The sequence below is a fragment of the Fopius arisanus genome, unplaced genomic scaffold (genome assembly GCF_000806365.1).
Source record: "Fopius arisanus strain USDA-PBARC FA_bdor unplaced genomic scaffold, ASM80636v1 scaffold00056, whole genome shotgun sequence".
In the NCBI taxonomy this organism is placed as follows: domain Eukaryota; kingdom Metazoa; phylum Arthropoda; class Insecta; order Hymenoptera; family Braconidae; genus Fopius; species Fopius arisanus.
Genome location: NW_011887795.1, coordinates 125822 through 150184, shown reverse-complemented (window position 1 = coordinate 150184; position 24363 = coordinate 125822). Strand labels below are relative to the sequence as shown.

Below are 24363 nucleotides of genomic sequence, written 5' to 3'. Positions count from 1 at the left end.
TTACAACAATTGAATGACTTTACAATACTCACACTACTCACCTTTCAAAAAATTGAGAAGAACAATATTTACATTAGAAAATTACTTTTGCGGAATTTTTCTAGAAAAAAATTGTTCTCTCAATTTTTTTTTCTCTGTCACTCTTGGGAGTCATGGGAAAGGGCGGAAAATAACGTAAAATCAATTTACACCACTTTATACAAATTTATTACTCGCTTAAAGACAATCTTACGTTGATGTATGCAAAAAAAAGGAAATTCTTACGAAGAAAAATATCGTTTCACAGAATTACATCTAATATCGGTCAAAATTTCGATTCACCTTTCAAATTCACGTTAAAAAAAATCTGATTATGATATTTCAATGAACTTTCTCCGTCTTTTCCTCGCTCAACAGTCCACTCGATCCCAATATCACTGTATTCATTATTTTCATTTAATTACTTCAATCATTTCCTTCAATTAATTAATTAAAAAAAACAAAATTACAGGTAAAGTGAATTTTCATAGTCGCAGTTCCAAGTGGAGGTGGAGGTAAGTCGAAAGTTGATTCTGGGGTCTTGTTGAGGGATCCGCGACACTCGGGGACTAGAAATAAACAATTAACAAATAATTAATCATCAAACAGAACAAACGAACCAAATGCTCCTCCCACTTTTTTCACAAAAACGTGATTATCTCCGGAACTAGGAGATGTAGGACATTGAAACCGGGCTCATTGGAAAGCTGAGAAAATTTCCGATAAAATTCACTATCAACAAGCCCATTTTGCCCCACATCTCTGGGTGATACACACTGAAAACCCAGAAAACAAGTTTTGCCTCTGCAAAAAGTTTTTCCCCGATTACTCAGAAAGTTCTGGATCAAAATGGACTGAAAACCAGTGGACGAAACCGGAAATTTTCTCAGCTTTCCAACGATTCTATTTTCATCCCAGAATCTCCTAAAGTTCCCAAGATAATGGAAAATAACTGATGAGTCAATTCTCACGTCAACTCCATAATTTGCAAAATCAACAAAAATCGCAAAAAAAAAAATAATTCAGAGGGCAGTATGAATAGATTATTTACAATTATTATTTCAATTTTATTTCCTTCCTTTTATCAATAAAAATTGTTACATAGTTTAGGTAGTTTGTTCTGTATCCCTCATTAAATTTAATCAAAAACATATCGATCAGATCCATTCGTCATGGGCGCTTGGCACATTGAAAAATATTCCATTGACAAGCAGCCACCGAAAAACATTTTGCATTCATTAGTGGTTTTAATTATTTAAGTTATAAATAGTTACTAGCGAGGATTAGCAGTTTTTAGCGAAGAGGGGGTAAGTAGTAAGTAGCAATTAGCAGTACAGAAATACAATAATCATTACTCTTCATTCATCATTCTTTTCACTTTTCTCTTGTAGCTGTGGGTTAGTTATATGCATTGGTGTATTTATAAGTTCATTAGTGATATCGATGAGTCCCTGACGTACACAGATACGCAATTAGTGATTAATTAAATATTATGAAGCTGCAAATAAAACGGGAGAACGAAATTCACTCGGATAAAAAAACAGTGAAAAATCTCGGTCCACAAAAACGCGAATATCTCGACGAGAAATTGTCGTAGAGTAATGAATTTTCGTTCATTGAATTCCTGGGAAAATTTGCAATTCAATTCACTACTCACAGTTCCATTTTGCTCCGTAAGTTTTTGAGATATCGAGACTTTATTGAGAGACTTCTGAGATACTCGAAAATCGAACGTTCAATCGATTTTTTCTCATATCTCCATCAATATCGGGGCAAAATGGATTGATAATGAGTGTTTTGGATGGGAAATTTTCCCGTCTATTCGATGAGCTGGAAATCGCCCGCCCGTTTTGCCCCGTTTATATGAAAAAACCTAGGAGAATAACTCGATCGTAGAAATGAGGTGCAACTAGTGGTCTTACCGATTAAATCCAAATGGAGAGTTTAAAAAAAATTATCGCGACTAGGCATTGCGGTTTTATTTATCACGTCAAAAGCGGAGTGAACGGGTCTCTGGAGGTGTTTTTTTGCACTCTGCCATTTCAAGGCAACGGGAAAAATCCCTAAAAGGCAAACAAGTCGATTCGAAATAAAATGAAGAGAAAAAAGAAAATTGTGTCGATTTGACACACTTTGCCATCAGTCTGTGTCCTGGACTCATTCAACTCCACTAATGACGATTTGACGAGAAAAAAATTATTGTTGAAGCTATTTATTTCAAAACCAATTTTTCAATTTTCAAGAAAAAAATTAAATGAATTAATTACTCCAAAGAAAAAATCGGTAATTAATACGATCTAGTCTCCAGGGCTTAAACACAAGTAAAACAATTCATTTCCATATTTTAAACGATTTTTGATCAATTATTCGAGAGGAGAAATGAATTTTTCCCTCAATTTCCCTTTTCCATTAGTTTTGCATCAAAAAAAGGGATTTCCCTAAAAAAAAAATTGTTTATACCCCGAGATATAATTATTCCGTCACCCTTCCACCCGAAAGGAATATCCAAACATTCAGTAATTGTTTAAACAATTATCCACCGAATATTTCCCAGAAATTCAAATAACTTTTCACTATTCCTCAAAAAAAAATTACAACGCAAATGAATACAAACGCTTCCACTCCTTATGATACACTTTCCCCTCAGTAAAAAAAGACGTCAATTATCAATAATCGGAAATATTAATTAGTTTATTTCGTTACCTCAACACCTCAAATGCATCACCTCAATATTAAAAAGATAAACGAATAAATCGCGCCCAAAACTATAACTCCATTCCACTAATCTCTTATCAATTAGTTTATTTCCAATAAAAATCTCAGCAGTTATGACAGATCGCTCCTTTTTTTTTTTCAAATCTCATTACAATTAGCAAATATTGGAGACAGTAAATAGCTAGAAAAAGGGACAACGCATTTTCTCAATTCCTCCCATTCAATAACTCCTCGATTTTATTTCAATTATGAAGAACGAGAGGTACAGCCAATCGGTCATGGGACGTCAATTAATTTGTTCCATATTTTCATTTTAAAAATCGATAACTCTATCACACCGTGAATGCCAAAATGATAACGAAATTCTCTGAAATGCCCTCGACTCAGATCTTCAATATCTCGAGAGTCGCAACACCGAAACTAATTATCCGACTCTCATTAAATTCCCTGGAAAATTCTCCATAAAAAAACACTTGCTGTCAACCGATTTTGCCCCGCAAATAATTAAAAAACCGATGGCAAAGGCTTGAAAACCTTTTCCCTCTGTTTTTTCGCATTTCACTAAAAACCAGCGGGGCAAAATGGGCTGAAAAATAGGTCTTTGGATGGGGAATTTTTCCGCGGATCCGATGGAGTTTGAATCATCGATCTCCGATCGGTAGAACTCGAGATATATCGAATTTTGGAAACCGATTTTTTCTTTTGAGGGATTTTTTGATTTCGCTTGTCGTTCTGTCATTTCGATAAATGAGAATTATCGAATTTTATGGTGAACTGTCATGCCTTTACCTACCGTCGCCCTTATCAATTCGTCAGTTTCCTCCCCTGCCCTCTCTTTATCGTTATCAATGTAGAAAACCCACATCCTCGTCTCAGAATTCGTATCTCACTCTCGCACAACGGAAATATTAACTGAGGACGAGAGAAAAAAAAAATGTTCTCTATTCGATGAGACTCTTCACTCGTTCTCACATGTATTTATTTATTTATTTAATCATTTTTTAATCGGTTTATTAAAAAGACAAATGAAAGGCCGTTACAATGATTTTTTATGAAATAGTTATTAAACTATGTGACTTACGTCATTTGAATATGGATAATGAGTTGATTTTACTGAGATTTCTGTCCCTCGGGTCTAGGGAGAACTTTTAAATAAACATTAGCTCATTTTCTTTCCTCTTTTCATTTTGTTCGAGAAATATTCAGTCATCCAGTGATTTTTTTTCGAGATTTTCAAATTGTTGTTCTGAGTTGAGCGTTATCTCGGTAATGAGTGGAGTTTGGAAAAAAAATCGTTGAAAACTTTTCCTGGGAAATGTCATTCACCAGTTATGAGTTCTTATGATTTTTTTCTCTGAGTCCACTAGGTCGTGAGATAATGAAGAAATAGAGAGATTTATCTGAATTTCTCGATTTTGTGATTCTGATTTGAGTTGAAAAAGTCTTTAGCAATTTTAATTATCTCAAAAATACGTTCTGGCCTCTTTCAGTCGATTCTCGAATTCCTCCAGCTGCCAAATGGCTGTGGGGATTCGAGATGTTGATGCCAAAAAAACATTTTTAGGAATAGAAAGGGGAAAAAAAAAAGGGGGACAGAAGTGACTAATTCTGATGGTGTGACGTAGAAATACAGATGACGATGATTCTCTCAATATTCTATCTCACACATGCACTCTCTTTGAATGTGAAAAAATTCACTCTCACGATTATCGTCGAGTCTAACGGCGACGGAGTTGCGGCATTTCCGCTTATTGTTTATGATTATTTATGATTTTTTTGAGATGACGAATGCAAGATTAAATTCCAGTTTTCACCATTCATTTTGTTTTCGGATTTCTTATGGTTTGTTGCTTTGTTGATTCGCTGTGTTTTTTTTTAGTATTTTGTTTAAAATAATCGACTGTATTATTAATTATTATTAGGTATTTGTAAATTGGGTCCCAGAGGTTACTGCAACAGAAAATCAGAGGGGAAAATCAGATTTTAGTTTTCACCAGGAATTCTTTGTTAAATCGGCGATTATCTCGGTAGCGAGTGGATTTACAGAAAAAAATCTTATAATGTTTTTTACAGAGGTTTTAATCCTCTACAAAAAAGGATTAATAGATTTTTCTGTAGAACCTCCCGTAGGGAAGATACATGCACGGGAACATCAGCTCGATTTGTCGCGTTTCACCACTTCACTCGAATCCTCCATCAATAACAATTATTCGATTATCTCGATGACCAGTGGGTTTATCACAAAAAGAGTTATAAGCTCTTCTCAAGAGAATTAGACTCTCCATATATAATATCTTATGAGTTTTTTTATTGAATCCAATAATTACCGAGATAATCAGTGTTTTAGTTGTGATGGAAAATGGAGTTTAGTGGAAATTGAGTTTTTTGGAAACTGAGATATTAATTAGTGGAAATTTATAGGAAAATTGGGGGGGAAAAATGTATTTTTAGTAATTAGTTTTATTTTTGGGGTGCAATAGTGGGTGGTGTACGAGACATCCAAATTTAAATGGAGATACTAGGGAAAGGCATGCGGGTATTTCTTTTTTAACGAGGCGTCACCGAAGGAGGCAGTGCCAGTGGATTAAAATAGAATATTCGGTGGCGAGGGCCAAGTGAATTCAAAGTTGGAGACCAAGGGGAGATCTCGGATTTCCGTTGGCCTCCAGCGAAACAAATAAATATATTAAACAAGTGGAAAATTAAATTCCCGATGAATAACGTCAACTGAATTTCAAATTCAATTACTCCATTTTCAAATCAATTAAACTCCCGAAAATTCAATAATAATTCCTTCCCTTGAATTCACTAATCAAAAGATTTGAAATTCAAGACTAGAAATTCTCTCGAAATAAATTATTCTCGCTTTCTCATAATTCCATCTTAAAATCTAAAAATCATTAAAAGCAACAAAATGATGAATGAATATTAATTGCAATAAAAAAATCCTTGGAGATCGTCAAGCCCCAGAAATAAAAAATCCAAAATCAGAATTACAATGACTAAATGAATCTTGAAGTTTGATTTTATTTTTTGGTGAGTCGTGGGATGATTTTTAATATTTCTGGGATTGTTGATGGTTCTTTTATAATTGAGGCATTAACTAATAATAATAATTGCATACCTAATAGCCGCAGGTGAGGAGGTAATCACCCAACTTCTCGACGACCGATGCGGCTTGCTGTGGTTGAATTGGATCCTCGTATAGTGATACTACAATAGTCTGCGTCGTCTTCATGCAGTGTACCCCGACTTTTGCCGATTTGGCTCTTATCACACGGTCTGTACCCGACAGGTAGATATACTTGATGCCAGCTAATGTCACACCTGACGACGTCAGGAGCTCCTGGGAGTCGAATCCCTGAAGTAGCTTAGCTAATTCATCTTTGCTCACCTAAAATTCATTAAAAAAATCAATTCATCATTCAATTATTAAATTTCTCCATTACTCCATCAATTATTCAATGAAATCACAATGATAAATCCAATTCTAATTAATTAATTGATGGAGGGGTGGACAGATGAATGAAAATCCATCGATTAATGAATTAATTCACAAGATATTAAATAAATAAATGATACTGGAAATATTTAAATTGAAAAATCAAAGGATTAATGACAGGAGAAATTGTTTTTAGTCATTACTGAATTGAGGAATATTTAATCAGCATCAATTATTATATCAGCCTTGGAAAATTAATCAACAGTGATTTTTTTTTATTTTTGCAGGAGAGTATTTGCGGGACTTTTCCAGCAGAAAAATAATTGCTGTCTGCATTCCATTGGGAAAGACTGTGGGAAGCAGATGGTAAATTGAGTGGTATTGTCTTCAGAATTATGGGAATTATAATATCGTGGACTGGAGTCTGGAGATGGGCCCCGAGGTGATGCCGACACTCGTCTGTTGGCGATCGATCGCCACCCCCCGGACGTCCCCCCAGTGGTCCAGGATCCAGAAAAAAAGGTAGGAGCCCCTGGGGCAACATTCATTTCATCCCTTCATTTTATTTTTCTTTTTTAATTATGGATTTATTTGATGGATTTTTTAATTATTTCTACCCCCCCAAAATAATTCGAGTGTTTTAATGTTCAAAATTTTTCTAAATGTGTCTCCCGTCTTAATGGAATAATATTAGAGCATTGATATTCGATTTTTGGGAATAATTATGCAATTAATTAATGATATTTCCCCTTTTTTCATTGAAATATTTGAATTTTGAGGAATTTGTTCGTTAAAACTTCAACATTTTATTGAATATCTCGACAAATATCGGTTCTAGAAAAAAATATCAAAAGACCTTTTTTGTCGGAAATTCAATTGACCACGAAAAAGTCCTCTACTGTTTTCACCTCAAATCAATAATATCCCCGATAAACCGGTAATTAACGAACATTAAAGTCGAGTCATTCAAAATTGTCGATTTTGAATTTTCCCTCATAAAAATATTAAGAAATAATTAAAAAAATTGTCAACCATAGTTAAAATGAGTAGAATAGGTTGACTAAATCACTAATTAGGTAGGATTAATTAATGAGGCAATTGGGGATGAAGAATGGCAAAGTTTTTCAAATTTCAAATGGAATTAAAAAAAAAATTTCTTAAGTAATGTTACCCCTAAATCATTTCTCATGGTCAAGGAAAGTGAAACATGAGGTCGATCGATGGTGGTAACCGTTCCAACCGTTTTACCACCATCACGCTCTACTTGATATTCAATTTACCTCCCCAATGAAAAATACTTTCCATTTCTCATCACCAACGACTCGTTTAATTCCAAACAAATTCCATTAATTCCACGCACCGAGTGCATTCAAAAAATCGAGTGCCTCTCTAATTGCCTCGGAGAAAATCGCTGCATCCCAATAAAATCCAATTAACACCACCAGAAATCCATCCACAAATTCCATTGAAATATCAATTTTCCCATTGTAATCTTCCGAATTTTCAAGAAATTTTAATCATTAAATATTTATTCCATTGATTATTAATTGATTTCATAAATAAACTCTGCACCTCAAGAAATTATTTATAATAATATAATTCACCGTGACTTTCTCTCATCAGTTTTTTAATTATTACTGATAATTAATTTCGAGTAATCAATCGATAATTAACAATAATCCTGTAAAATCGTGGAAAATGGGATAATTTCATAGTTGTCGATGCATTTATGGTATTTCCAGTGGATTCAATTTACCAGATATTATTTTTCTCTCCCTGTCGTTCAAATAAATGACACAAATACAACATTTGTGTTATGAATTGAAAAGCGGGGGAATAATCGTGAAAGCATAATGTGAAAATATATATATTCTCTCACGGAAATCGGCCAGTATATAATGCAGAGGGAGATATACTCATTGTATGAGTCACTGGGTACTTTTTACTCGTCATACGTCACTGCCAACTCACGATGAATCATTCAGGGTATATTACGAGTCTTTACTACATTTATCCCTAGATTCAGGTAGAGTTTTACCGATTTTTCACGATTTTTCCGAATTTTTGTGCACTAGTTCAAACATTTTTTATTGCATTTATCAAATTAAATTCAATTAAAATTAATATAATTGCTTAACATTAACTCCATTAATTAATTAATTAAACTCGGTTCAAGGTAGTTACTTATTATTTTTGTTGTTTGTTTATTTTTTTATGGAGAGGAATTGTTATAAATAAATGATTTCAACAACGAGGTGCAGAGTAACAAGTGGATTTAGGTGGTTCACGAGTTTTCGGGGGATATCTCGGGATCTAGAAGAGATACAGAAATTTTTGCAGAGAGCTTTTTTGTAGGTGGTAGCTTTTTCTGCAAATGAAGTTCTACAAAAAATTTTGGTATCTCGGTTAGATCCCGAGATATTCCCCGGAGACGCGAGTAGCGATCGAATCGATTTGAGAATATTGCGTTTGCTTTCAATTGTTTTTTTATTTCCTTTGGTAAATAAATAAAGAAGTAGAGATAATAAATGAAAAACATTCCATGTTCATGGAAAAATGGAAAAACTACGTGACTAATGGTGCAGTGGAGTGATGAATATTTTTACATTCGACAAAATAATCTGCATAAATATCAGAAAACTTTTCCCTTGGAATTTCTTCCTCTAGTATTTTCCACTTAAAACCCCAAAAATCCCACCCCAAAATCCCCACCATCCCTACACCCCCCAACCATATCCCTCCACCCCTAAAAAAAAATCCTCTCCCCCCCAAAAAATCCGGGGAAACCCAAAAATGCAAGCCCCACCCTGACCCCTCCAAAAAATCCCTATAAAATCTGTACAACACCAAAAAAAATCCCTAAACAAAGAAAAATTCCCCTTTTCCATTGGTCCATTGACATCTCCCCATTGTCGCCAACCACAATGACACCCAGACACAAAATCAATAGCCAATCCCATCCCCTCAAAACAGCTCTCAATAAAAAAAAATTAAAAAGAAGCGAAAAAAGAGGAAAAATAAAAAAAAAATGAAAAATCGAAAAAAGGGGGAGTCCCAGGAATCGCTGTTGTAGGTACATCCCTGGAGGATTCCGTTCGTAGAGGCCGGTCTTGTCGCCATTTTGGCGTTCTGGCAACCGGAAAGTGAACACGCAAACTCTCCACCGCGCGTGGCAGCTGCCCCTTATCTTTTCTCTTTTTTTTTTTCCTCTCTTTTCTCTCTTTTTCCCCTCCCTATTTCCCCAGAGAAAATGCAATAAACAGAACAGAAACAAATTCGAGCTAGATAATAAATAAATCATCACTCCACTGGGTAGAAATCCCTGGCATTCAGACCTGAAAGATTATCTCCAAACCGATTATCATTTTAAATCGTTGATTAATAATTCCTGAGAAATGACGACTGGTAAAAAATAAAGATTCAACAGTTTTTAAATAATAAAACAATCGCATACTTGAGGTATCGGTTTCAGAGAATTCAGATTAGAATTATTCATTGGCACGTATTCTCAAGGTCGACGATCGTTCGTGAATTAATTTAGTAATTAAATCGTTTAACTGGGTGATCACGGGATACTGGTGAGGAAAAATTCCCAGGGGATGGATATTATGGGAAATTTGTTTTTTCAATTGGAAAAATTGGGGAGTGATGTTTGGATGATAATTCTAGTGTTAGAAATGAAAACCGTTGGGATCGATTGAACGCAGACGTGGGTTTTGTCGAAAATATTCGGTTGTTGCCACACCCTCTTTATCGATCCTCAATCCCATCCCCAAAATCCCCGGATAAATCCCCAAAAATTGCCCCAATAGGACACCCCCAAGAAATCGTAACAAAAATCGGCAAAAAAATCACGAAAAAAAGGGGGAAAAAAATTTGTAAAATCGCCCCTTTAGTTCTAGGACTCGTGGTTGTCCTCTAGAGCCGGTTAAAAAGAGATGAGAGAGAGAGAGAAAATCCGATCGATGCGCGCACGCCCTCGTGGAGGTGCTAAAGTAGAAAATCGCGATAAAAGCCCCAAAACCTCAATTTTACAACTAAAAAATCGGTATTACCCCTCCACGACTCCCCAAAATTATTCTCATACATCGCATTATTTTTTTTTTCAACTCCAAAATCATCTCTGGGGTCCCACAGGACCTGGGGGCCTCCGAGAAGAGAAGAGAGACTTGGGGGCACGTGGCAACTGCAAAAATTCGCCGATTTTCACGATAAAATTGTTCAAAAAACGGGAAAAACCACCGATTTTCCCGCAATTATCGCTCCAAATTTGTATTTCGGGGTTAGAATATCACGAATTACCGGCACCGAGACCTTGACGAATCCATAGAGAGTCAAAGTGAGATGGAGAAATAGCGATGGCGTGCGCAGCTGTGACTCGAGTCTCAATCCCAAAGCGTTCCCTCGAAAATCCGGGCCCAACTCCCACAATTCACCCCCAAAAACCCCCAAAAATTATCAAAATTAATCCCCTCCCCACCCCCCACCGCAGCCAATTTTTTCCCAATTTTTGGGGGCCTCGAAGCCCCCAAAAAGCCCGAGACAATTAGAGGAACTCAAAAAATCCCACAATCTGTCGCACCTTCATTATCTGAGAAATTAACAACAACGACGATTACAATAAAATAAAATTAATTGCTGTTAGATAATTGTTAATAATTATTGGGGGATGAGTGAAAATAGTTGGAGGGGGAGTTTTTGGGGGGTGGGAATTGTATTTCTGGGGCTGGGTCGGTGTCTTCGGGTGATTTATGAAATATTTCGTGAATTGTCGTCTCAAAATGGTGAATATTATTTCAAGTACTCACTTCAAAGCCATCGGATTTAGCCCAGAGATTGCCGTCGTGGCCGGCAATCGCCGCCTTTGTAACGCATTTCGATGCGAGCAGCTGCTTGTCAACGTAATCCTGCCAGCTCATTGTTGAGATATTTTTTTATTAAAAACAAATGGGGGGTGTGTCAAAAAAAAAAAAAAAATAAATCACCACAAAATATGAATAACACCCAGAGACCGATCTAAATCCTCCACGAGCGACTCTAGCCCCTCGTGTAAACAAGATTCTACTGCCAATCCAATTTACTCGTCTCTTAGAATTTTTAATTCGTCGATTTTTGACTGTTTTTCTTATCTTTTTTTATTTTTTTTTTTAGACTTCTTTTTTTTTTTCACTGGAGACACTTGGGACTCGTCGTGGAGCCGTCGACTGACTCGACTCACGTCTCGAGAGACAACTGGAGGCGATGGAGAGACGAACAAACTGTCTCGCCCCACCGACGGATTCTCCCACCAGGGGTCAGGGGGTTTTTTCGTCTCTTGGTGGGGTACAGGGGGTGGACAGGGGATGACGCCATGTTTGGCGGTTCTGTCTTTCTCCTCTTTCAAATGGCGCGGGGAGTGGAGTGCGGGGGAAAGCACCAGTGGGAGGGACGCCGGGACCCTAGACAACAAGGCGCGTTTTCATTGGCACGCCATTTTTTCCGGTGAGTTTTTGAATTTCATTTGACATTTTTATCTCAGTTTTTGGTTGAAAATCCTCTTTTTAAGTTAATAACAATTTGAAATCTCATCATTAATTAGAGACTTTTATCGATTATTAATGTAATAACATCAATAACAATATTAATAATAATATTTGTAATTATTAATGATATTGTTATCGTTGTTGTTCCGTTTGTAATGAATTCAATTGGAAGATTAATTTTTTATTCGTTGTAAATGACAAAGAGAAAATTTTGCTATCGGTTTGTTAATTAATTAATAGTTAATCTGAGGTTAATCGATAATTAATTGGAGTTGATTCAACTTTACAATTAACTCGAACTCCATTAAAAAATATTGCAAAAACGTGAACAAATGAGGGAAAATAAAAATGAAGGGTATCTCCCAATTATTAATTCAATGAGTAATTAGAAAAACAACGACGACTAAAAAATTAATAATGACAAGATAAAAGTGATGATTTGTGGAGATAGGTCGTCAAAAAATAGAACAATAATGGAAGTTTGAACGTAAATTTAACGCTAATGGAGGCTAATGAAGTAGCAACAGTTTTAAATGACTTTATTACTAGTAATATTTAATGAGGCCCATTCTTGGTAATGATATTATGACTCATGGAATCCAATGATGGCCGTGAGGTGTACAATGACGAGGGATAACCGGTGATGTTGAGGATGAATTTTGTGTCTCGCATTTTTCATCCGATATCTCACTCGCACGTACTTTGTCGGGCTACTTGTACATCCAGGCCAAGTTGGCACTTTTGCAGGCCACATGGGCTGACTCATCACCCCCTTCTACGAATATTTAACGCCTCCCCAGTTGATTTGTCCACATGAACATTTTAAATTTCGCGAGAAGAATAAATAACCACCCAAACTAAATTCCATTAGGAAAAATTTTCAATCGATTCCACTCATTCTCCATACGAAAATAAATGCCATCTAATTAATAATAATGATGAGTAATATAATTGGGGAGGGGGCGGTAAAATGGATATCTCTCTCCCACGATTTTTTTCCAATCAAAAAATTTGATATAAAAAAAATATGTATGAGAATGTAACAATAAAGGGTTGTTAACAATGAGAAAAAAAGAAAAAAATGTGAAAAATGAGGGGTCAATAATACCTAGATGGTCCATTTTACCCCACCTCACCCTAAAGTGTGTATTTACCACGAATGATTAATAGATAATTTAAAATTCCTGAAAAAAGACTTCAGAATCGATTTTATAATTGAAAAATGGGGGAATTGAATTTTTTTTTTTGAAAAGCCCGCGGCGCCTGCGCTCTCGAGTGTTTTCCGACCCCGAAGTGGGGAAAATCCCTCGAACCACGTGTTCTCGTGTTTAAAAAACCAACAAATCGTGTTGGTTATGTTCCCGAGTGTTTAATAATGTTGTTAAAACATAAATAGAGGATATTCTTTAATAATAACAATTGAAAAGTCCGAAAATGCAGATCTCCAGCCCTAATAACATAAAAATCTATAATCTCAGTGCTGGGAAAACTCTTCCAGAGGTGAGATCCATCGAATTCTTCCCAATTTAGGTTATAAACTAATTAAATAGAATGATTGTTTAAAGCCAGGGGACTTTCCAATCATGATTCTATTTTTTTTTAATTATTTATCTCTGATTTATTGTTACAGTGGCTTTCAGAGAGGAAAAGGAGGGCATTGTTGAAGAAAAATGTTGGTGAGTGTTTCCAATAAATAATCCATGATTATTTATTTCGTATTCCCTTATTCTACAATTATTTCGAATAATACACGCCACGTTCTTGTCCCATATTATCAGAATACCCCGAGGATTTTCTCAATAAAATTTCTGAGTCATAACAGAAAGAATAGTCAACACAAATCGATCAAAACAAAACAATCCCTCGGGATATATCCCCTGTGAATAAAATAATACGTCTAATCGTCGAACGAATGATTTAATTCTCTCCAGAAATCAGAAGGAGTATCGAGCTCATCCAGGACTTCGAAATGCCTGGAGTCAGTACATCGATAAAAGTCTCCAGAGATCTGCAGTACGTTCTGGCAACGGGCATCTACAAACCCCGAGTCAAGTGTTTCGACGTGAATAATCTCTCCCTGAAATTCGAGAGGTGTTTCGACTCCGAGGTTGTGACATTCCAGATATTATCCGAGGATTACAGTAAAGTGCGTAAATCTCAAATTTTCCTAAAGAAAATTCCAAAACAACAATTTCATCATTTAATGATTTAATTATTTCTCCAGCTAGTGTTCCTCCACTGCGATCGACACATAGAGATCCACGCAGCCCACGGTAAATACCACCGGCTGAGAATTCCGCGATTCGGTCGTGACCTGGAGTACCACAACCCCTCGTGCGATCTCTTCGTCGTGGGTGTGAGCAACGAGATCTACAGATTGAATCTGGAGAGAGGGCAGTTTCTCAAGCCTTTCCTGTCGGATTCATCAGCGATAAACAAGTGCAGCATCAATCCAGTGCACCACCTCCTGGGGGTGGGCACGCAGGAGGGGAAGGTCGAGGCCTGGGATCCCAGGACCAAAGACAGAGTAGGAGTCCTCGATTGTGGATTCCACTGTATCACCCAGGACACGAAACTAAAGGGTGTGCCATCAGTTACTGCTCTGAAATTCCAGGGTGGACTTACGATGGCTGTGGGAACTGCCACTGGACAAATTCTATTGTACGATATCAGAAGCAATCGACCTTTTCTCGTTAAAGATCACATGTATGGACTGCCCATCAGGAACATCGAGTTTCATGAGAAAATGGATCTCGTGTACTCCATGGACAGCTCCATCGTCAAGATCTGGGAGAAACAGACTGTGAGTCTTTATTTATTGATTTTATTTGATAAACTGAAGAGTAACTCAATTGATTTTCATGGATGGAATTAATCTGGACCTTGACATTTTCCTCCAGGGGAAGATCTACACGTCGATAGAAGCCCAGAATGATCTCAACGATCTCACAACGGTTCCTGGAACTGGAATGCTCTTCCTGGCCAATGAGTCCCCAAAAATGCAGACGTATTACATCCCCAGTCTGGGTCCAGCCCCCAGGTGGAGTGGATTCCTGGACACGATAATCGAGGAGCTGGAGGAGTCTAGCTTCGACACGATCTACGATAACTACAAATTCGTGACGGAGAAGGAGCTCGAGGAGTTGGGACTCAATCACTTGATTGGGACTAATTTATTGAGAGCCTACATGCACGGGTACTTCATGGACGTGAGGCTCTTCAGGAAGGCCAGGGATGTCATAAAACCGTTCGCCTTTGACGACTACAAGAAGAAGAAAATTCGTGAGAAATTGAATGAAGATGCGAAGAGTAGAGTTCAAGTGCAGAAACTTCCTGAAGTGAATAAAGAGCTCGCATTCAAGCTGATGGAGAGTCAGGAAGATGGCAAGAAGAAGAGAAAAGCCCCGACAATTCTCAAGGACGACAGGTTCAAGGCTCTCTTCACTAATCCTGACTTCCAGGTTGACAAGAATTCGGTGGAGTTCAATCTTCTGAATCCTGTGATCTCTCAAATGGATAAAGGAAAGGCGAAGAGACTCAGAGAGATGGAGAGGAAAGAGGAGGAGGAGAAGAGAATACTTGGTGCCTTCGATGAGGATCCAGAGCGTATGTATTATTTATTCAACAGATTCTAAAGAAATCGATGCATTAATTAATTATTTGATGATTTTATTCGGTAGATAATGGAAGCTCAGACGAGGAATTGCTGCACGACGAATCATCGGACGACGAGAAATCCTGGTCGAAGGAAGTGAAGAGGAAATATCGAGAGGTCAAGAGGAAACAGCGAGAGGAGGAAATCGAGGATGAGAAAAATGAGAGAGACGACTCGAAGCAGATGAAGCAGCCAAAGTTCTACGAGATAAAAGAAGGGGCCGAGTTCAAGGGTGGAAAAACATACATGAAGAAGCGAATCAAGTGAGTTTATAAATTTTTTTTTTATCTAGAGAAATTTCATTGGATTTATTATGAATTATTTTTCGTTTAGGGCGAGTCTGGGGGATAGGTTGAATAGTGATGAGGCAAATGGTGTGAGGGTCACTGGCTCGAGGGGAAATAGGGAGATGACATTTTCCATTGGAAAAAAGAAATTTGGAAAGTCTAGGGATTCATTCAAACACAGGAGGGCTGACCAGAAAGGTCTGTTGAGGCCAGCTGGTAATATTGGAAAGAAAAAATATAAAATATAGTGAAAAAATAGCTTAGTTAATAAAATGTATAAAATATTCTGCTTATTGTTTACTAGATTCACTCATACGAATCTACTAAATAATTCAATAATTTGTTAAATAATTAATAAATGTTTTTTAATCCACGAATTGGAGTTGTAGGTAAAAGAATTTCGAATATTTCCCACTGGAAACAAATTTCAATGTATCGCAATCATTATTAATTACACACATACTTGTGAGTGTTGATATCTCGTGGGGTCGAAGTGTCATCGACTACGAGATATATATTTTTTTTTTCTGGGGATAATTTAACAATATTTTAGTGTTCTCTTGTGTCAAAGGTAATTACTCCAGCAAATAAAAATGGTAAGTCCCGTCAGAACTCAAATTCTCTAGTCTAGAGTTGAATTCTGTTATTTCGAGGTGTTTATTTGCATTAGATTATTATTTCCTGAGGGATTAAAATCGTTGGGTAATCATTTTTGAAAGCCCACGTGAGGGCAAAATTCACAGTAAACAAATGTCTCTCAGTCGATCGTGATGGCAAGAATGAACTCGTCTTTAACAGAAATTCTACTCAAATACCTGAGGAAAAATGTGAATTGATTTTTTTTTTTGATTATTCTTTGATTTTTTAATTGTTTGGAATTTTTTTACAGACGAATTTCGAGGGGAATGATTCAGCGAATGCCAAGGAGCTGTCAGGACGATCTGAGGGCTCCGGAGATCCTAGAACATCGGTCTTAGCTGAGATGAGGAGCACTGAAGTGAGTGGATTAATTAATATTTCCGTAATAATTTGGAATTATCGATTTTTCGATTCATGAGAATGAGAGGGAATTGGTTTTTTTTTTAGGTAGGATTCATCACTGAAGTTCCTGACTATGAGAATCTCAGTACATCAGCTGTTCTTCATTACTGCAAGTGCAAAATCCTCGTGCCTTATTTGAGATTGCTCTGGGTAATGGGACTCAGGCCCACGAGTACAGATTCTGAGAGTTACTCCTGGCATTCGGTACTGGCGAATATTCACACCGTTCAGGTGACAATTTTCATGTGCATCGGGTATGTCCTGCAGTACATGGCGTGTTTCAGGTAACGAACAAGATTAATTATTTTTTAATGACTTGATTAATTCACTTTAGTCCACAATCAGTCAATTATTTCAACTTTGAAAAACAAAATTTATCTACTAATTCTGGGATTTTTTCTCTTCTCTCTATCCTCCAATTTGACGTGAAAATTATTGTTGCAATTTTTATCGGTTTATTTACTCGTTGTGTCGAGGATTAATCAACAATCATGAATTATTGGTCGTTAAATGTGAAGTGGTGAAACGAGATAAATTGAATATTACTGTTTTATTAAATGTTTGATTTAAAAAAAAAAGGGGGACGACGATTGTAGATCAGGCTCCTGGGCCTGACGAGAATTCCCTGGAGTACCTGAATTGCTCGCCACTTTATTTTTCTTTTATTTTTCTTTTATTTTCCTTTTGTTTTCCAGACGAGATCGTGGATTTTGCTACAAACTCCTTCCCATCCAGTCCCAGCCAGAGAGTATGACAAGAGCTCGAGATTACGAGCAGATCTGCTACGGCAACGCGATCTTCAGTTACCTGATTCCTAGTGTCCTTCACCTGGTTGCCTACCTATACACAGTTTATTTATTCCGAATAAAAGAGAACGAGCAGCTGCAGAACCTGATGGAGAGGGCCTTCCTCCTGTCATCGAATCCTGTCAACAGGGGAAATCAGAAAAAATTAGTGAAGATTCTGTGGCTGTTTATCGGACTGTCCGTTGTCTGGATGACGATGGCACTCGTCAGTGTCAATGTGCTCATGGCCAGGGGGACAATTCTATTTCAATGGCTGGATCACAGGTGAGAATACGAAAATTCATTAATTGAATTGAAGATTAATTGCTCTGTTTATTTTTTGTTTTTAGTCCTGAACAGTTCAAGAAGCTATCCAAAGTTCTTTTGATAATCTGCACTTTGTGGCACGACATGGTCCAGGGTACTGTCATCACTAGTTACTGTCTACAAGGACAATTACTTGTCTCTCATCTCAATTTTCTCAAGGCTAAATTGTTACAGAATACTTTACCCGCACTTGACTGGATGAAAGTGAGTCTCAATATCAAATATTCACCATTCAATTATTAAAAATAGTCTCAGTTAAAAAATAGCAAAAACAATGTTAATAATTTTTTATTGTAAAAATCATCTCGAGAACTATTGATTTTTCGAGGAAATCTCAAAAGACCTTTTTTCTCGAAAATTTGATTGACTTTGATTTTCGAGATAAATCGATTATAAATCGAAATGTTAAAATTACTTGACATGATTATCGTTTTTTTTTTATTTATATCTGGTTTCCGCCGTTGATTTTTGGTTTTTAGGAGATCCTGGAGTTCAAGAAGCTTCTGAAGTACCTGAATAACGACCTGGCCCCAGCAGTCTGCATTTATACAGTGGTAAATCTATCCTGGGCAGCTGCAGGGATTGCCTGGCTCCTGGAATACGACACAGTAGACTCAACAGCCAGTCCAGTTCCCTATTTCAGCATCGTCAACGTCATCCTCTGGGTGTTGATCACAATGGCGCCATTCGTCCAAGCAGCCAGACTCACCACTGCCTGCTCCATGATCCAGAATTTGGGACACGAGGTGAGGGTCAGACCATTCGTTTACCAGACAACACCTGGGGAAGATCTCAATACAATTCTACTTTACACTTCCTCCCTGAGGATGTGTGCTAGGCTCTTCAGGGTACCAATCACTGGGCGATATTTGTGTTTAATACTTACTGTCGCCAGTATTGTACTCCTGGTGATGGGGCAGTGTCACGTCTTTGCGTAAAGTTACGTCAAATTATTTGACGAATTTTAGGATCGAAAGTCTCGATTTTTGGGGATTATCTCGATAATTACGACACCTACAGAAAAGTGTCATTATGAATTTTTGTAGAGGATTAAATTCTCCACAATAAATCTCTTATCACATTTTTCACTAGACGTCGTAATTGGCAAGATAATTGAGTGTTTATGGGAGGTAAATTGTTTTAGTCAAGAGGGAGGCGTGAGTTTGAAATTTATTATTTAATGGGGAATTATCTCTGAAATGGAAGGGTTTAGGGAAAAAATGGTATTAGCATTTTTTGTAGGGAATTAAAATCTCTACGAAAAAGGTTCAACACAGTTTTTCATAGGATTGATAATTACCGAGATAATTGCGTGATTAATGAAGAGGGAAATTTAATAAGACTGCGTTAACAGTTTTTCTATCGCCGATTGTTAATCAACTCGTCTAATTTTTCCTCCAATTGTATTTTTGGAGTAAAAATTATTCAAAATGTCATCATGTTATTTTAATAGTAAAATATAGGTATTGATGAAATAATTAAACAAATTGAATTAAATTTATTTGATTTATTCTTTGGCTACAACCATTAATAATTTACAACTACATTATATCTCCTTTTTACAATTATTTTAGTATTAAAAATATCCAGATTTATTTACAGACGGAAAAACAATTCAATTCTTGTAAAATGAACAATCTATCTCACGAATTAATTTGTTTTTCTTCATTTTTCATCCATTTCCTGAGAGTAGATGGATGAGGGAGAGTGATCTTCTCCCTGAGGTAATCATATGCCTCTCTGCTGCAGAGGTAGATGGTTATGGCGAAGTCCTTAATGAAAAGCTCGTAGTTCTTCTTCAGGGATGGTGAGACGTGATGTGTCAGTTCATTGAGGAATAAATCCCTCCTGTCCTCTGGGATGTACTTGTGGATGGCGTCGGCGATGACGTCCATGTCGGTTCTCTCGACGTGGGATTTTACGATTACCTTCAGCTCCTTGATTTTCAGTTCTGCGCGTTTCAGACGTTTTCTCAGATTCTTATCACGACGTCGTAATATCTCCAAGTTTTCGAACGTTCGTTTATTCGTTGTCGTCTGGACACCCACGTCCTGCGTCGTCAGCAGGACGTCTTCCTCTGGGGACTAGAGAGGCAGATGATTAAGGGTACGTGAGATTTTTTGTTATTACACATTTATTATTATTCATGTCTGTAGTGATTTGCGTTGAGTTTTTCGGGAATATCGACGAACTAAAGGGAGATAGCGATATTTTTGTCTCCATCTTTTTTTCAGAGGCGATCGAGACCTGAAAAATTGGTTATTACAAAAATTTCGGTATTTCCCTCAGTTGCAGAGATATTCTTGAAAACCGTTGTTTTTTTCGGGATTAGATGAAATTGAGTTGTTTGAAAAGTTGTAAAATAAAAGAGATGAGAATTTTTGGATAATTTTGAGAAATTTTGTACCTCAAACTCCTCGTCTGAAGGGTCTGATAGCATTTCCAAGTTAACGAATTCCGGCTCCTGAAGAAAATAAAGAATCTCGTGATTTTTAATTATGAAATATCATAGAAGGGGTTTTAAAAATTAATCACCGTGGCATCTCCAAATAACGTGGGCACAGCATCTTTTTTGAGAGAATTTCGGAGAGTTTTAGTATTAATACAATCTGAGAAACAACTCTCATTGAAGTGTTTACTGCACACTGATGAATAATTTAAATTAGTGCTTCTTAATTTTCCCGGGGGAATGGCCTCCAGCCATTTCTTCCTGGACTCCTCCCTCTTTGGAAAGCTAAAAATATTAATTACCCCAAATGATCTCATCAATAAACAATTGAAATTTATTCTAATGAAAAAAAGAAAAATCATTTTAGAAACCTGTGAAAACTGAGTTCAGTCCCAGGCCACCACTCGCTCTTGCAATCCTTAATACAACATTGTCTCACCATTTTAAATAATTGCTAAATTCAACAATTGTTGACTCCCCCAGATTTATTAACATTATTCGAGGTTAGAACGTCCGAAATAAACAAAAACCAGTGAATTTTCCGTCGTCTGTCGCTTCATGGAAATTTGTTTATCGACAAACGGACGTTCTAACCTGAAAAATTAATTTGTCAGTGTGAAGTTTGCACTTTTCTTTCGTTCAATAATCAGAACAACAATTCACCGAAACTTTTGTGACGAATAAAAGAGCGATTCATCAATTCTCGAGGGATTAATTACAAAATTGTGAACATGTCAGCCACATCTACTCACAAAACTCTCACAGCATTGGGTTTTATTTCTATTTTACATGCAGCCTATTCAGCAGCTCAACGTAAGCCTCACAATTATTTCAATAAACAATCATTACCTCTAAACCCAACTAATTAATTAATTAATTAATGTTTCAGATCGATCATACTTGAGGATAACTGAACAAGAATTCACGACTTTACCTGTCGATGTGAGTATTTAATGAATTATTAAGTATAATTAATGTCTAATTACTATTTTATCGTGATTTTTATCAGATTCTGATCCAAGGAATTCTCAGTTTATTCCTGGTGATGTACGGAGTTCTCTACATAGCAGGGGATTTCAAGGAAATTCGGGCAGTTGTTGACCTTGAAAATAAATCATGGGAGAACACGAGGAACCTTCCCTCGTTCCAACTATTCCATCATCGAGGCAGATGTCTCTCCCCAGACTACGTCCCTCCATATTAATTAATATTAATATTAAAAAAATAATCAAACAATCACCTCCAAAGATTCAATCAACTCTAATTAAAAAATATATCAGTTAAGCCACAAATAATTGATAGTGGAATAATAGTATGAAGATGTTTTAATGAAAATTCTGCCAATAACTGTTACATCAATTCGTGGAGAGAATAAAAAATAGTGGTATCACTTCTTCTGCTTCTTCTTCTCGGCCTCTGCCTCTTTCTCCCTCTCAATTTCAACGACATATTCGCCTATCGTGTCACTGTCGAGCATCTGGACAGGTTGACCCCTGCGCATTATCGCGATCTCCAGGTTCTTCTGACCGGATGTCACCACCTCCAGGAGCGCCCTGATGGCCAATTTTATTGAGCCCCTCTCGGTCGAGACTTCCTCGGGTGTGTAGTACTTCTCCAGGAACTCCTTCACGGTTTTTGCTGCACGTCCAGTGGCATTTGCCTGGTAATAAAATTTATCGATTTTTACCATTATCTTAATAATAAAAAAATAAAAATAAAAAAAATAAAAATAATAAAACTCTCTCGATTTCTCTTAATTGCGAATTTTGTTACCTTCCACTCGTAATAGATTCCCGAGGGCTCAGTCTGGTATAAATGTGGACTGCCATCATAATCGAATCCAGCTAACAGACAGGAGATACCGAAGGGACGTCTACCGTTGCTCTGAGTGTATTTTTGCTTCAGACCTGGTGAAGGAGAAATCGAAAATTCATAATTGGAATTTTTAAATTACGGTGGGAATTATTACCAGCGATATAACGAGTTATGTACTCGAGTGTGACAGGATCTTCGACTGTGAGTTTGTGGCTTTGACACTCGATCTGCGCACGATTTATCAGGACTCTAGCATCAGCAGTAAGACCTGTATTTCAATAATTGATTAAACACAATTAATTAACCATTGATAAAATTTCTTGAATTTTTTTTTGTCATCAGAATGTACCAGCAAAGGCCATGACGACGTGGTCGTCCAGAAGACAGATCTTCCTCACAGTCCTCTCCTCCTGGAGTTTAGCTACAGATTTTTTCTCCACCCCTAGCACCACGATATCCTGACCCCTGACGCCCACCTGTCAGTCAGACAAACAATAAAACAATTAATAACAACCCAAAGGAAGGAATTCTCCCAGAACATGGATTTTTGTCATCCCTCTCTGAAGATCGCCTGAAGCCAAAATTTTTAAAGAGAAATGAAATTTCTCTGGATAATTCCTGGAGAAGAGAGAGTGGAGTTTTGGGAGTGGAAAATCGAGGGAAATTGTCGATGAAAATGGATTGAACAAGTAAACAACAGGTTATGTCCACCGAATAATTCAACTTACCGCAGTTGAGCCTTTCCTGACAGCCTCCTGGGCGTATTCCACCTGGAGGAGATGTCCATCAGGTGAAAAGACAGTGATTGCGCGATCGTACCTCGCAGACATTATTAATCAGAATAAAGTGAGTAATAAATGATGTGTGTGAATGGGAAAATGACTCGACTTTTTAATCAACTACGGCGTTTTTCAGGGGTTCGAGGCGTTTGGCAACTCATAGCACATGTGGCGCCTCTCAGGAAACATTCAGAAGCTCCAGAGGCTCCGCATAAAAACACAATTCTGCAAAAGCTCTCTGAAACATCGCATCGAAAAATTGCGCAACACTTTCGTTTTTGATAATCAAAATTCACCGATTTAACAGGTGAGAATAGATTTTTCTCATATATCACCATTTTATTCGAAGAGATCACTGAGAATATTTTTAAAATATATATTTTAAAACTTAATTAAATTAATTATATAGAACTCTTGAATACATCCATATTTTTGACAGTTAAACGCCATTGTCTTAAAGATATATTTCAAGCCATGATTTTGTAAATGAATCGCAATTCATTGTAAATGTTTAATTCATATATTTTTTGTTTCAGAAAAATGCTCAAGTTGTCGGGTGGATTTAGGTACTTAATAATCTACGCTATGCTTTATACTACTTGTATTAGAACTCCTGGAGCTATGGGGTCGACTGGAACCGAGAAGAATGAAGGCAAGTCCGGAGGTGTAAGTTGGCTTTACGTCATTGGTGGAGCAGCTGGAGCAGTCGTGGGAGCTCCATTAGTAGTCGGAGCTCTTGGTTTCACATCAGTTGGAATAACAGGTGGATCTACTGCTGCGTGGATGATGAGTTTATCAGGAGGTGCTACAAAAGCGGGATCTATTGTAGCTGGACTCCAGAGCATTGGAGCAACTGGTACTGTCATGGGGTCGACAGTGGCAACTGCAGCGTCTGCAGCAACTGGTGCAGTCGTTGGCGCCGGAGTTGCAAAAGCCACAAAAAGTGATTAAGGATTGTCTTGAAGTATTATTTTCTATGTGCATTTATGTAAAATTGTATTTTAACGATGGACTATGTACCCTACGTATAAATAAACATTTTTTTGGTTAATCAAAGACTTATCATTTGTCCTCCCCTTATCCATGAAATCCTTTTTATGAATGATAATAATATCAACAATAACAATAAAAATAAAACAATAATAAAAATAAAATCAACAATTCTTTCAAATGCATCCTCTGCATTCCGAAATATACAGTTCCAAAATAACCTTTTCCAAACATGATGGAGAATCGTATGCCAGCGGGAGTGTGTACTCTAGGGGGTAGGCTATTTTTCAAGGATTTTGCTCTACGACCCACAGGAGCCGAGATATTTCCATTTTTCGGTTTGGACTGCTGGAAAACATGAAAGTGCATATTTCGGGTTCCAGTAGAGTTCAAATGACGGAGAATCGTATTCCTGGCGGGGGTGAAGAGTCTAGGGGGGGTCCAAATTTCAAGGATTTTGCTCTGCGACCCATAGGAACCGAGATATTTGCATTTTTCTGTTTGGAATGCTGGAAAACATAAAAGCGCATATTTCGGG

The 24363-nt window shown here is 37.1% G+C and overlaps 7 protein-coding genes across 10 annotated transcripts; 4 read left to right on the top strand and 3 right to left on the bottom strand.

Moving 5' to 3' along the window:
• Positions 1-184: 184 nt before the first annotated feature.
• Positions 185-11396, bottom strand: chic (profilin chic). 2 transcript variants are annotated; one of them, XM_011307775.1, is made up of 3 exons: positions 10984-11392; positions 5858-6127; positions 185-587 (listed from the first exon to the last, which is right to left on the bottom strand). In XM_011307775.1, exons 1-2 carry the CDS (start codon positions 11092-11094, stop codon positions 5858-5860), a joined length of 381 nt encoding a protein of 126 aa, XP_011306077.1. In that variant the 5' UTR covers positions 11095-11392; the 3' UTR covers positions 185-587. The 2 variants fall into 2 exon arrangements, with proteins under 2 accessions (XP_011306077.1, XP_011306078.1); XM_011307776.1 differs by lacking the exon at positions 185-587 and adding an exon at positions 1065-4683 and having other exon boundaries at positions 10984-11396.
• Positions 11397-11510: 114 nt separating this feature from the next.
• l(2)34Fd (lethal (2) 34Fd) lies at positions 11511-16016 on the top strand. Of its 2 annotated transcripts, none has more exons than XM_011307774.1 (7): positions 11511-11656; positions 13328-13373; positions 13629-13843; positions 13922-14500; positions 14598-15303; positions 15378-15615; positions 15686-16016. In XM_011307774.1, exons 3-7 carry the CDS (start codon positions 13667-13669, stop codon positions 15885-15887), a joined length of 1902 nt encoding a protein of 633 aa, XP_011306076.1. In that variant the 5' UTR covers positions 11511-11656; positions 13328-13373; positions 13629-13666; the 3' UTR covers positions 15888-16016. The 2 variants fall into 2 exon arrangements, with proteins under 2 accessions (XP_011306076.1, XP_011306075.1); XM_011307773.1 differs by lacking the exon at positions 11511-11656 and adding an exon at positions 13017-13197.
• Positions 16017-16092: 76 nt separating this feature from the next.
• Positions 16093-19250, top strand: GrlHz (Gustatory receptor-like Holozoa). Of its 2 annotated transcripts, none has more exons than XM_011307772.1 (6): positions 16093-16235; positions 16529-16636; positions 16726-16964; positions 17376-17750; positions 17816-17996; positions 18272-19250. In XM_011307772.1, exons 1-6 carry the CDS (start codon positions 16233-16235, stop codon positions 18728-18730), a joined length of 1365 nt encoding a protein of 454 aa, XP_011306074.1. In that variant the 5' UTR covers positions 16093-16232; the 3' UTR covers positions 18731-19250. The 2 variants fall into 2 exon arrangements, with proteins under 2 accessions (XP_011306074.1, XP_011306073.1); XM_011307771.1 differs by lacking the exon at positions 16093-16235 and adding an exon at positions 16258-16466.
• A 90-nt stretch (positions 19251-19340) lies between these two features.
• Positions 19341-20779, bottom strand: LOC105268320 (THAP domain-containing protein 1-like). Its single transcript, XM_011307770.1, has 4 exons — positions 20613-20779; positions 20328-20526; positions 20200-20256; positions 19341-19876 (listed from the first exon to the last, which is right to left on the bottom strand). The coding sequence occupies exons 1-4, from the start codon at positions 20681-20683 to the stop codon at positions 19436-19438; spliced, it is 768 nt and encodes a 255-aa protein (XP_011306072.1). The 5' UTR covers positions 20684-20779; the 3' UTR covers positions 19341-19435.
• A 57-nt stretch (positions 20780-20836) lies between these two features.
• Positions 20837-21634, top strand: EMC5 (ER membrane protein complex subunit 5). The gene is made up of 3 exons (XM_011307768.1): positions 20837-21054; positions 21131-21183; positions 21251-21634. The coding sequence occupies exons 1-3, from the start codon at positions 20973-20975 to the stop codon at positions 21443-21445; spliced, it is 330 nt and encodes a 109-aa protein (XP_011306070.1). The 5' UTR covers positions 20837-20972; the 3' UTR covers positions 21446-21634.
• Positions 21549-22985, bottom strand: Prosalpha4 (proteasome alpha4 subunit). Its single transcript, XM_011307769.1, has 5 exons — positions 22785-22985; positions 22406-22532; positions 22211-22324; positions 22015-22148; positions 21549-21901 (listed from the first exon to the last, which is right to left on the bottom strand). The coding sequence occupies exons 1-5, from the start codon at positions 22884-22886 to the stop codon at positions 21629-21631; spliced, it is 750 nt and encodes a 249-aa protein (XP_011306071.1). The 5' UTR covers positions 22887-22985; the 3' UTR covers positions 21549-21628.
• A 48-nt stretch (positions 22986-23033) lies between these two features.
• Positions 23034-23886, top strand: LOC105268317 (interferon alpha-inducible protein 27-like protein 2A). Its single transcript, XM_011307767.1, has 2 exons — positions 23034-23142; positions 23372-23886. Exon 2 carries the CDS (start codon positions 23376-23378, stop codon positions 23784-23786), a length of 411 nt encoding a protein of 136 aa, XP_011306069.1. The 5' UTR covers positions 23034-23142; positions 23372-23375; the 3' UTR covers positions 23787-23886.
• The last annotated feature ends 477 nt before the right edge of the window (positions 23887-24363 follow it).